The 13,085-nt window shown below is 36.3% G+C and overlaps 1 protein-coding gene across 1 annotated transcript in view; it reads left to right on the top strand.

Moving 5' to 3' along the window:
- The window catches only part of TRAPPC8 (trafficking protein particle complex subunit 8), an 85,939-nt gene that overhangs the window by 60,398 nt on the left and 12,456 nt on the right, over nt 1–13,085 (top strand). The window contains exons 21-25 of the mRNA XM_054583503.1: nt 516–663; nt 2,087–2,183; nt 3,372–3,440; nt 3,529–3,587; nt 5,492–5,665. Of these exons, the coding sequence (XP_054439478.1) occupies nt 516–663; nt 2,087–2,183; nt 3,372–3,440; nt 3,529–3,587; nt 5,492–5,665 (547 nt within the window). The remainder of the gene's footprint in view (nt 1–515; nt 664–2,086; nt 2,184–3,371; nt 3,441–3,528; nt 3,588–5,491; nt 5,666–13,085) is intronic.

Below are 13,085 nucleotides of genomic sequence, written 5' to 3'. Positions count from 1 at the left end.
ACAAGAGAATAGTGAGTCTTCATGAAGCTGTATATATGAATGAAGATTTACAAGATTCCCAACCTGAATGAGTTAGTTTGGCCACAGTGTAAAATATATGTAAAGGAAGTAAAGGAGAATGAACCTTGAAATGTGTAAAGTATTGTGGAGAGCCTTGAATGCCAGGAGAAAGTTTGTAGTTAACTTAGATGTTCAGTTACTTTGGAACCACTGTCAGAGAAGAGGCATAATCTGGACATTACTGCATGAAGATTACTTTCATGTGCTGTACAGGCGAATGTGATGAGCAGAAAAAGTGCCTAGAGTCAGGGAGACTAATAGTAAGTATCCTTCCAAATTGAGAAGAATTAATTGAACTTAAGCCAACAAGATAATTTTACTTTACTGTATTCTTTTTGTTTGTTGGTTTGTTTGATCCTGAGAGTGATGAGATTTTAAAAGCTTTGTTTGAAATTAGAGAATCGTAACACAGGGAGAGGTTTTTAGATTAAATTTGCAGTCCTTTATTTTTTCAGTCACAGAATATTAAGACACACAGCAGTTATTTGTACCAGTCGATCTTTGAATGTCCGAGCCACTGTCTGCAGAAGTAATTCTCTCGAGGATGAAGAGGGCAGAGGAGGCAATATGCTAGTCTTTGTGGATGTGGAAAATATCAATACTGTAAGTTGGGTTTAAAACTAAATTTTGTTTTAAATTCTATAAGAAGTATTTGTTTTTACTAATGGATTTTTTTTCTTTGTTCACAATATGGCATAAGCTAGGAATTTATGAATGTTTTTGTAGAATAGCGTGTGAAACCATTCTAATTTTCTATTAGCTTTGTAATTTGAAATATCTCTTTTAAGTGAAAGGACCTGGTGGCATAAATACGGTACGTATTCATATGATATATAGCCCCATATGCCAGTAATTTATCCCAAAAGAGATCTCATAAAGTATTTTCTAGTCTTACCATTGAGAATCTCTTGTAATTAAATTTATGGAGTTCTATTAGGATTTCACATTCAGTATTAATTTGATAACCCTTCACATACATTTCTGAGAGTACTGTTTTCTTTATATAAAATATTTCAAACATTTTACCATCCCTGTTTATGTCTTTGAAACAAAAAAAAAATTCTTGACGAAGGGAATGTAATCTCATAATTAAAATAGAATCTTAACTTCAGATTGTTTTGGTTCAGATACTGATTTGAAATGTTATTAATTCTATAATGTACTTTGCTTTTAGCTTCATAGATAATATAAGGTTACTTTTTAGGATATTTAGGATTAATGCACTAATACTTTGATAATCTTTCCAAAATAATCATTATTTGTAAGAGTAAGAAAGTTTTAATTTCAAATTTTCTCTTATTCAGAAGAATAAAAAATTATATGCAGTTTAAATAACTTTTTAGTGTGTGTATTGGCAGTGTATTAGGATTCTGTATTGTGAGGGTTTTTTTTTTTTTTTTTTTTGCCTTAATGGGAATGGGATATCTCAGAAAGATTAGAAGATATAAAAAGAAAATGATACAGTTTTGATTAAAATTGACGACAAATAATTTTTCATCTATTAAACGCTGCCAGTAACTTGTGGTAGATCTAATAACTGAATACTTTTACTGTTTTAAAGTTTGCCACCAGGAATGCATTATAAACATATTTCTTAATTTTTTTTATCCTTGCCTGAGGATATTTTTTCATTGCTTTTAGAGAAAGGGGAAGTGGGGGATGTGGGGGGAGAAACATCAGTGTGAGAGAGAAACTGATTGGTCACCCTCTTGCATGTGCTCCGACAGGGGATCGAACCTGTGACCTTTCAGTCCATGGATGACACTCTAACCAATTGAGCTATACCAGCCAGGGCCAAACATATTTCTCAGATGAAATGTTGGCTTCGCTGTTTTAAGAATATTAAAAGGGAGATTTAAATAACTTAAATTTTAGGAAATGTACATTGTTAATTTATTTTAAAATAAAATTTTCCTCTTATGTTAATCGATACTGACTTCAGTACCAGTGTCTGAATATTGTTTTAATTGGAGTACTCTGTTGATGTTCCTAAATCCTGAGTGATTCTTTCATTTCTTTTTGATAGAGTGAAGCAGGTGTAAAGGAATTCCATATAGTACAAGTATCAAGCAGTAGCAAACACTGGAAGTTACAGAAGTCTGTAAATCTCTCTGAAAACAAAGGTTTGTATCTTTTTCCCTCCTCATAGTAATTCTGACATACCTTTATTGCTTGATTTTTTTTTCAGAGTAGTTCCATAATCCAAGATTATTGGTGCCTTTCTTAAAATTAGCATTATTAAGCATTAAATTGTGCCTTCGTTAGTTGATGTGACTAAATCAAATTACTTATTTTAATTGATTCTTTTCTATTTTTTTACTCCTTTCCACATCTCCCTATTTTCATTTTTTCTTTTTTTATTCAGTTGTAAAATTGGTGCCTGAATAGATGATCACTTTCAAAATTTCAAACAGTGCAGGAACATATAGACTAAAATACGGAAGTTTCTCTTTGTTTCCTTTGACATTAGAAAGCTGAATTTTTTGTGTATAACCATACCTATGTATTCACTGGCTCTTCTCTGTGTTTCCATACTGGAAAAAAAAATATGCATACTTGTGATATATGTTGACAAATTGTTTTCCAGAATATTTCTATCAGTTTATTATCCTGCCAGTAATAAGAAATTATTTAGTAATGTAGAGTGAAGTGAAGCCAGCAAAATGGTATTTGCTCTTTCTGGAAAAGTATGATATATATTCAAAAAGATATAAAAATGTTTAAATCCTTAGCCTTGTGGCTATTCTTATTTTTGGAATTTATACAAAGGAATTAACTTAAATATGGGAAAATCCATGTAGTCAAAGGAATTATTGCAAGATTATGCTTACTAGGGAAAAATTAGTGTGGCTTTAATGTAAGTTTCGCTTTAACCAAGACTATTTTGTGGTCATTAAAATATGTTAACATTTTAGAGGCATTTACAATGGTGGAAAAATACATCATAGCACAGTATATGCATATAACAGTATTGGTAAAATCATGCATATTATGAAGAAATGGTGAAAAGAAATGAAGAAATAGTAGAATGATGGGACTCTGCCTCCTAGTTCTTACCTTTCAACACTTTCTGTTTATTTGTACTGTCAGATAGATACATAAGATACATATGAACATGTATTTTAAGAAAATTTAATTTTATCCTTTTTAAGAACAGATTTATTTCATTGTAATGAAAACAAAGGTGTTTTTCATTAATTATTTATAATTATGAATTATTTTCCAGTTTGAGGAATTCTGAGTAATTCTGAGTTGCTTTTACCATATTATAAGCTAAGAAAGGTTTTTGAAATTTTCTCTTTTTTTCCTAGATGCCAAACTTGGCAGTAGGGAAAAGGGAAAATTTTGCTTCAAGGCAATACGATGTAAGGAAAAAGAAGGTAAATTTATTTTACTTTAACACTTTCTTAATGGTCATTTTATATTTCATGCCAGTGATATGATTAGTGTGTTTTCCCCTTTTTTTAGTTGCCACACAGTCCTCAGAAAAATACACCTTTGCAGATATCATCTTTGGAAATGAACAGGTATGCAAATAAGCACAGTAGCATTTGATTTTAAAAGTCACAGTTTTGGAATATCTATTTTGGCAAAACCGTTGCTTTAGTAATCCCCAGATTATTTGGTGGATGAACTTTGTTGGGTTTTGACACTTGACTTCATGCCCCAAAACAGACCAAAAATGCTTCATAGATTTATACTGTTTTGCCCTGGCTGGTGTGGCTCAATGGATTTAGTGCTGGACTGTGAACCAAAGGGTCACCAGTTCGATTCCCAGTCAGGGCACAGGCCTGGCTTGTGGACTAGGTCCCCAGTTGGGGGTACACAGGAGGGAACCACATGTTGATGTTTTCCTCTCTTTTTCCTTCCTTTCTCCTCTCTCTAAAAATTAAAATATTAAAAAAAAAGATTTAGACCATTTTCATTAGTTAAAGTTAACTTTCTTTTGATCACTTGAAATAAGTATAATCCTTGGGATTAAAAAAAAAGCGGCAGCATTATATGAAGGAAACTGTTAGAGAAAGTGGCCACAGTGGCACATATAGGTGATAATCCTTTGAATTTTGGTATATTATATGCTTCTGAGACCCAAATAATAAGCTGTTGTGTTATTTTAAATGTATTACTGTCTAGAGCAGCGATACTCTCAACTTCATTATTTATAAGAATCCCGTAGAGCAGTGGTTTTCAAACTTTCAGAAATATGCAAAACCTCTTATCATTACATCTTGGGTGGAGTTGGGAATTTGCATTTCAACTAGCCCTACAGATAGCCTGAAGGGGTGATTTGGGGATCTGCTTAGAAAAAAACTGGACTAGGGTAGTAAAATTCCATGTAGTTGTGCACTATTATTGTTATTTCTTCCTCCTGTTCTTTTTCTTGATAATTCCAAACATCCTTATACTTTCGTATTTCTGTTATCATTTGCCTTCATCTGACTTACTCTCTGTGACTGTTTTTTGATATTTTGGGGAAGCAGCTATTCAGAAATAGCTCAGAGGACCAAAAGTCCATTAATTCCAAAACAAATATGACTTTTGTGCATACTGTCCTTCTTGAATGGTTGAATTTAGTTTTCAGGATTTCATTTGTTTGTTTTGTTCATATATTTCTAAATTTAACATCCCTGGAAACATCATCAGAACCTTAAATTATATTCAGGTTGTAATTTTTATTGTATTTGTTGCTAAATACTTTTGAAGACAGAAACAAAAGCATTTCTCCCTTTTGATGAATCTGGATGAGTAAATAAAACTTAACCAAGCAATATAGACAAATGAGAAAACTGTGGGGAAAAAATTACTCTTAATGCGGAAAATGTATATATTTATTAATAATTAACTCAAAGCATAACATCTACATAACATAGCCTATAATGCAGGAAAATCATAAGTCACAGATTTCATGATGAAACACAATATTCCCTTAATTATGATGAAACACAAAATCCCATAGTTCTGAGCCCATTTAAAATTCTTTTCTCATATTCTCTCCCTTCAAGTATAAAAGCCAATTAATACCAGTGACTCCATATGCATTCTGTTTGATTGGATGTTGCCTGGTGTTCTAAATGTTTGAATGATAAATATTTCTGTTATTTTAATAGTGGGAAAAAAAAACAACTTTATTTTCTACAGTTTATTTTTTATTCCTTTTCTTAGAGCTACCCATTCATCCTTCCTGGATGCTTAAAGGCCAGACCTAATGTCATAGCAGTGTAGATTATTTTGAAGTAATGTCTTTAAGATTCAGGGTAATTTGTAAGAGATATTTTAGGTGGTGAAGTCTTAGCGTGACCCCCCTATATTCAACAAATAGACAAGAAATTATTGAATAAGGCTTTATGTGTGTAAGTTATAGAAATACAAACTTCGTAGGGTGTATTTAATGGAAAACAATTGTGTAGACAAGTGATTTTTCTTTTAACAGATAGTAAGTTCAGCAAGCCCGTGTGCAGATTTCTTTTATCGAAGTTTATCCTCTGAATTAAGAAAATCACAAGCCCAGCCGTCAGTGCATACCGAAAAACAGTCAATAGAGGATGCTGTGAGATTAATTCAGAAGTGCAGTGAGGTGGATTTGAATGTGGTCATATTATGGAAGGTATGTGTTATTACATTATTTGAGCAAACCTTACTTATAGATACTTGACTCTTAAACTGAAGAACAAACATAACTTGCCCTTTATGTTTTCCTGCTTAAATGTTACAGTTTCAGTATTAAAGTTGTTTTATAGTTTAACAGTCCTATATTGACTTTTTTGCATAAAGGAAGAATTCATTCAAATTAGATCACTTTTCTCTCTGTTCTTGTTAGTTCTAAGTGGTGCTGAGAATACTGTAGACATGATAAGCTTTGGGAAAGCAAGTATTATTAAACTCTTTATTATGGGCATTTTCAAGCACTGAAAAAGGAAACGTTGCACCATGGTACCTCTTGGTACACATTACTCATTTGCTGCTATTCATTTTTCATCTATTCCATTTCCCTCTCTCCTTTGTTTTATTTTTATCACCTTTTATTTTTTGCTCTGTAGCATGTTTTTTTAAAATGACATTTTATCTGTAAATGCTTCTGTATGTATTTCTAGCACATGAGGTATTTCTTGTTTAATTCAGTATCACAATATTATTATCTGAACCAAAAGAACAATAATTCTTAATAATTATCTAATTGTTGGTCTGTATTCAGGTTTTCCAGATTATTTGAAAATATTTTAATTTTTTCGAAAATCATGTCCAAATAAAATTTATTCATGGCAGATCAGAATGAGATTGTTTAGGCATTAGTCTTCCCTAAAGTTACCTGAACTGTAATACAGAGGAGGCTTGCTTTTCATGGTATACCCTATTGTATCTAGGCACATACATATATGTATATATAGACACACCTATGCCTATATATGGCATATATGTATACATGTGTGCACATGTGCACAACATATGCATTATACACGTGTATGCATGTGTTACTTTGATTAAATTTATGACTATATATGGTATGTATGTATACATGTGGGTGCAACATACACTACATATATGTTGTGTATGCATGTTTTACTTTTATTAAATTTATTCAGGTGACATTGGTTAATAAAATTGTATAGATTTCAGGGTACAATTCTATAATGCATCATCTCTATATCGTGTGTTTACAACCCAAAATCAAGTCTCCTTCTATCACTATTTGTCCCCCCTTAACCCTCTTCAGCCTCCACCCAACCCCTTTCCTTTTCACTCAGTCTCCAAATGCCCCTCCCCTGTAACAGTTGTCAGTCTGTTTTCTGTATCTATAAGTCTGTTTCTATTTGTTTATTTTGTTCATTAGATTGCACATGTAAGTGAAATTATATGCTATTTGTCTTTCTCTGACTGGCTTATGTCACTTAGCATAGTACTCTCTAGGTACATCCACGGTGTCACAAAAGGTAAGATTTCCTTTTTTTATAGCATAGGCATATTGCATTGTGTAAATGTACCACATCTTTTTTATCCATTCATTTACAAATGGGCACTTGAGCTACTTCCAGATCTTGGCTATTGCAGATAATGCTACAGTGAACATAAGGGTGCCTGCATTCTTTTAAGTCAGTGGTTGGGGTTTCTTTGGATATATTCCTAAAAGTGGAATTGCTGGGTCATAAGGCAGTTCCATTTTTAGTTTTTTGAGGTAATTCCACACTGTTTTCCACAGTGGCTGCACCAGTCTGCATTCCCACCAACAGTGCACTTAGGGTTCCCTTTTCTCCATATCCTTGCCAACACTTGCTGTTTGTTGATTTATTGATGATAACCATTTTTGACAGGTGTGAGGTGACATCTCATTGTGGTTTTAATTTGTATTTCTCTGATTACAGTAACCTTGAGCATCTTTTCATGTCTTTGGCCATGTGCACCCTCTTTGGAGAAATGCCTCTTCAGGTCCTTTGCTCATTTTTTAAATTGAATTGTTTGGGGTGTTTTTGGTGTTGTATAAATTCTTTATAAAATTTATAAAAATTTTGGATATTAAAAACCCCTTGTCAGATGTATCACTGGCGAATGTTTTTCCATTTCAGTGGGTTATTTTTTTTCTATTTTGTTGATGGTTTCCTTTGCTGTGCAAAAACTTTTTAGTTTGATGAGGTCCCATTTGTTTGTTTGTTTATTTATTTCCCCTTGCCTAAGATCAGAAAAATATTGCTATGAGAAATGTCCGAGAGTTTACTGCTTATACTTTCTTAAGGGATTTTTATGGTTTTGAACCTTACATTTAAGTCTTTAATCCATTTTCAGTTTATTCTTGTGTATGGTGTAAGAAGGTAGTCTGGTTTGTTTTATTTATTTATTTTTTGCATATATCTGTCCAATTTTCCAAACACCACTTATCGAATAGACTGTCTTTACCCCACTGTATGTTATTGCCCCTTTGTCAAATATTAATTGACCATAAAGGGCTCTGTATGTCTCTTTTTCTGCCAATACCATGCTGTTTTAACTACTATGGCCTTGTAATATAGTTTGGGACTCTGCCATTCCTGAACTTGTGTGACTTTTTATTCCACTAGGTTAGGGAAGTTTTGCACCATTATTTTTTCTTGATCCTTTTTTCTCTCTCTGCTTCTTCTGATACCCCTATGATGAAGACACTGTTATGCTTCATATTATCCTAAAGGTCCCTTGTACTATCCCCATTTTTTTTAACTCCTTTTTTTGGAGGAGAGTACGGTACTCTGATTGGGTATTTTTTGCTACCTTGTCTTCCAGAGCTCTGGTGGATCATCTGCTTCATCCAACTACTGTTTATTCGCTTTAGTGTATTTATTTCAGATACAGTCATACCTTAGTACTTATTGGCTTTAGAACTCATCAAACCCTGTACTCATCACATTTGGACAGGAAAAAAATGTTTCAGCACTCAGTGCTTGCTATGGACTCATTATACTTGCTAGAACTTGTATGAGTCACAATACCACCCTGCAAGAGAAAATGCTTCCATCATCCATTGCATTCCGTACTCACTGGTTTCAGCACTTCTCATGAGTCCCAGGATGAATGAGTACTGAGGTACCACTGTATTATATTCTTTATTTCTGACTGGTTCTTTTTTATGGTTTTTGTGGTCTTTTTATGCTTGCTATCTCTTTGTTGAAGTTCTCACTAAGTTCCTTAAGCATCTTTATAATCATTGATTTGAACTGTATATCTGGTAAGTTGCTTGCCTTCATTTCTTTAGTTCTTTTTCTGGAAATTTTTCCTGTTCTTTCATTTGGGGCATGTTTCTTTGTCTTCACATTTTGGCTGCCTCTTTGTGTTTGTTTCTATGTATTAAGTCAGTCTGCTGTGACTCCCAGTTTTGGTAGCATGGCCTTATATAGTAGGTACTCTGTAGGACCCAGTGGTACAGTTTTCTTGATCACTTGATCTGGGCACTCCTGGAATAGATCTTGTGTATGTTACGAGGGTCCTCCTGTTGTAATTGAGTCTTGATTGCTTTTAGCTTGTTTGTGTGTAGGGTCAACCTTCAGGCTGGTTGACTCCCAGGATCTACCCCAACCATAGTGTACAAGCTGCTGTGCAGGTACTGTCCATACACAGTGGTATTCACCTCAGCAGGGTCTGGTGCCTGCCGAGATCTCCCTTTGAGTATGCTGCTTGTGAAGCTAATGGGATCCTGCTCTGATGCTGTCTGAAGCTGGCAGTGAGATGTGTTGGTTCTGAGGCCCCTTGGGAGGCACTCTGGTGCAGACTAATATCAAATGCTGCCTGTGACTGGTCTGTTTGGAGCTACAAAGTAATCCATAGTTTGTGGCTTCCTTCACTGTGCCTGGGTGCATGTGGGAAGGACCAGAGTGCTCACCAAGGCTGGTTTTTAGTAGCACCAGGTCCAGGGGCAGGTTAAGAAAACATCCCAGGGCACCCTAAAGTCTGCCTCTGCTTGCCTCTACCTCTCAGTGTCCTGTGATAGGCTCAATCACTGAAAGAGCCTCTGGTGGTACTCTAGTTGTATGAGGTTGGCTCTTAGTGAGTTACCAGTTAGTGGTGAGTGGTGTTAACCAGATTGATACAGGTTCAAACACAGTACCAGTGCTAGGTCTGAGGCCACTTGGCAAATGTCCCTGGTATGCAAAGTCAAGCTGCCACCTGTTGGGTCCCCACAGACCTTTATCATGGGGTGGGATCTCAGGGAGTCATCAGGGTGAGGCCCAGCAGAGTTTACCAAGATTTGTCCACCTGAAGGGAGGGCTCTGCACTGGTCAGGGTCTGAGGGAAAAAATGGTCCCTGACCTAGAGCCACCCAACCCAGTCTATTTAAGATTCTCTCAGGAGCCTGATCTCAGCAGGGCGGGGCCACTGCGAGTTGTGAGGTGGGACTAGTGGATTTCCTGTAGGGGGAGGTGGGAAGAGTGGTCCCTGCCCCAGAGCTACACAACTCAGCCTGTCCCAGATTCTGCCCTGCCCCTTGGCAGGGTGGGCCCACAAGCAGAGAGTGTTGGCCACCAGGAGCCTGGGGTGTAGGGTTAGCAGAACTCTGTAAGGGGGAGATGACGCTAGTCACATTCATGGGAAGGTAGGTGGAATGGCCCTTGCCCCAAAGCCACATCTCTCAGTCACTGACACCCCCTGAGTATGTCCAGACCTGTATGCTCCAGCACAGGCAGGTGATTCCTCAGCAGGGTGTGCGCTGCAGGATGGTGTGACAGGGAGTCTAAAGGGTGGGAGCTTTTCTCTTCCCCCAGAGGGGTGCCATAAGTATGAGATTGCTCCAGCTAAGGAAGATGGCCTCTGTGGTGCAGAGTGACTCAGCACAGGGGTCCTGGTGGCTGTCCTCTGAGCTCTCTCTCTAGAGCCTCAAACCCCAGCCTCTCCTCACACACTTCATTCCCCTATACCTTCCCTCTGCCAGATAGCAGATGTGTGGCTGCAAAAGAGATTTTGTGTGTTGGCCCTGTAGGGGGGCACTTGTGTCTCTAGCAGACTCATGTCCCTCTCTGGCAGACAGAACCCCCGCTGATTTACAGCCAGGTATTATGTGGGCACCCCCTCCCAACTCTGTTTCTCTGGGCTGAGTAGCCCGGCATGGGGTCTCAACCGCGGCTGGCTCCTGTGGGGGCCGGCTGGCGGAGAGGGGCACCTTAGCATCTGAGGTGGCCTGCTGAAATCTCAGCCGCAGCCCACGGGAGTGAGGCCGGCCCCTTTCACATGTCTGCCCTTCCTTCCAGTCTTGATGTGGCTTCTGTAAATCCTATATTTTAAGACTTCTGTTCAGCTATTCTTCACTTGGTTTTTCAGGTTGATTGTTCTGTATTTTAGTTGCAATTCCAGTTTGGTTCTAGGAGGAGGTGAATGTAATATCCACCTTATCTGTTGTCGTGTTACATCACAGTTTGCCATATGTATGTATATATAATGATTTTACAGTGAAATGAAGGATCCTGACCAGTGGTATTCACCTGAACTGTGTGAGGTTTGATTTTGTGCTGTTTGATAAAAGGTCTCACATAAAGATATGCCCATAGTAGATGATCAATACATGTATTTTAAATGGATTTAGATGTTCTAGAGTGTTCTTTTTACTAAATCACACGTTTGGTAACCATTTTTGAAACCAAGCTGGCATGAGTGTTTTTATTTTCATGTTTCAATTAATCTACTTTTAAGTAAATCAGTGCTTTTATTGATTATAGAAGGTGTTGATATTAACAGTATTAGTTACACATTATTAGCTTGAAATCAGATGTTCTTGAAGTTTAGAATCAAGAAAATCCTATTTTCAGTCTCAGCAGTATTATCCCTAATGTAAATCAACTGCCCATCATTAAATGAATGTATAATAGACCGTTGGCATTTGTGGCTGTCATTCCACAGATTGCTGCCATTTAACAGTTTGTAGTATTTCTGAGATGGCATTCTGAGTAATGTATTCTTTGTACTCTATACTCATTGTTAAGTCCATAGTAACCTTGGCCGGGGGGAAAATTGTTACCTTTTTAAAAATGGCCCTGAATAAAAGCCCACTATTAGTATTGCTGATCACATGAAGAAGAAACCTATTGAAGATTGTGATGCTCTATGCCTATAGAAAATGGAAGTTTGAAGAGATTAAAGAAGGAGATGTGAAGTTTGGTAGTGGCTAGTATCTGTGATATGTTTATTACTTACTCATTTGAAAAAGTGGTAGGTTTTCTTTATGAGGCCACTAGATTATGCAAAAATGACCATTGAATGGAAAAAAACTTGAAGAGTTCTAAGTTGCGGAGTGGGATGCAGAGAAAGCATAGGATTCTTCAATAAAACATGATTTAGGAGAATACTTCAGAGCTCGGACAACATTTTTGTGGAAAAAAATTGAAAATGCAGTATGTTACAACTCCTAACCAATCTTAACTAAAAATAAAGGTTTGTTTTAAAAAGTTAAGCCTTTGTGCAGGGAGAATACATTTCAGAATTAACGTGTCTGTGGGTCATTTTTACTCAATCTCATCGGACTATTGGAGAAGAAGTATGACATGTTTGAAGACCTTGTCTGTCAGCTGTCAACCTCTCTTGACTTGATTAAAGGTCACCCCATCAGGTGACTAACCCCTCCTGCATTTCTGGGTTGAGCATGGACAAATTCTGAGCAGATACTGGGCTGTGCTGTGCCTTTGTGCAGCATGACTCTAAGTACAGAAATTGAAAACAAACATTTAGAACTTTTGTAGCATTTTGGTTGAGTGAGTAATTCTTCTGTTGAATCTAATAGTAAAAAAGTTGAGTTTGTCAAAAAAATTAAGCCTTTGTCTTTGCATAATGTGATGATAATGATGTACCAGCCATTTACAGATTATATTTTTTCTGGGACAGAAGCAATTCAGGTAGGAGAAGAGTTATATGCTGTAACAAATACTTTGATACAGATGAAATCAGTTTATTTTACAGGAAATAAAAAGCCTCTTTTAAAAGCACATGTACTTACATTTAAGATCTCTAAGGGTATGACATTTCCATTTCTGTATTTATGTTTGTACTCACAGATTTTACTCTACTGTGTGATTAAACCCTGGGGTGTTTCAGAAGCAAGCATATAAGAAACTTTTGTCTTTATGTTGACATTCCAGTAAAGAAAAAAGTTTGTGTTGGACACTGTTATTTTTGACTAGTTTCTTAAGAGCTCTAGAGAAAATTGGAAAAGAATTCAAGATATATCTCTGAAATATCCAAGCCAACACTGTGTTGTATTGATGCAAAACAGATTTTGACAAATACTTTATAGATTCAGCAAATACACAAAAGTAGAAATGCTGCCACGACCATGAGATTTGGTAATTGATAGATACTAGCCATAATATGTCTGCCTTCCATAGGATACTGTGTTGGTTACCTTTTTTTTTCCCCCCCAAGCATTTCTTTCTTAACCTTTTTTTTTTTTTTAAAGAAACAAAAGCCAGGTTTATTTGTTCATTTCTTGCATTTGAAGTACTCCTTGATGTCATCCTTGGCTTGAGGTTCTGCCATAGTCCCTAACCACTACACAGTTGCAACCAACCACTTTATGGGGCCTT

The sequence above is a fragment of the Pteronotus mesoamericanus genome, unplaced genomic scaffold (genome assembly GCF_021234165.1).
Source record: "Pteronotus mesoamericanus isolate MK-2021 breed Mesoamerican mustached bat unplaced genomic scaffold, CSHL_Meso_final contig_74, whole genome shotgun sequence".
Classification (NCBI taxonomy): Eukaryota; Metazoa; Chordata; class Mammalia; order Chiroptera; family Mormoopidae; genus Pteronotus; species Pteronotus mesoamericanus.
The sequence above is the reverse complement of the archived record's forward strand: the minus strand, read 5'-3'. Positions and strand labels throughout refer to the sequence as shown.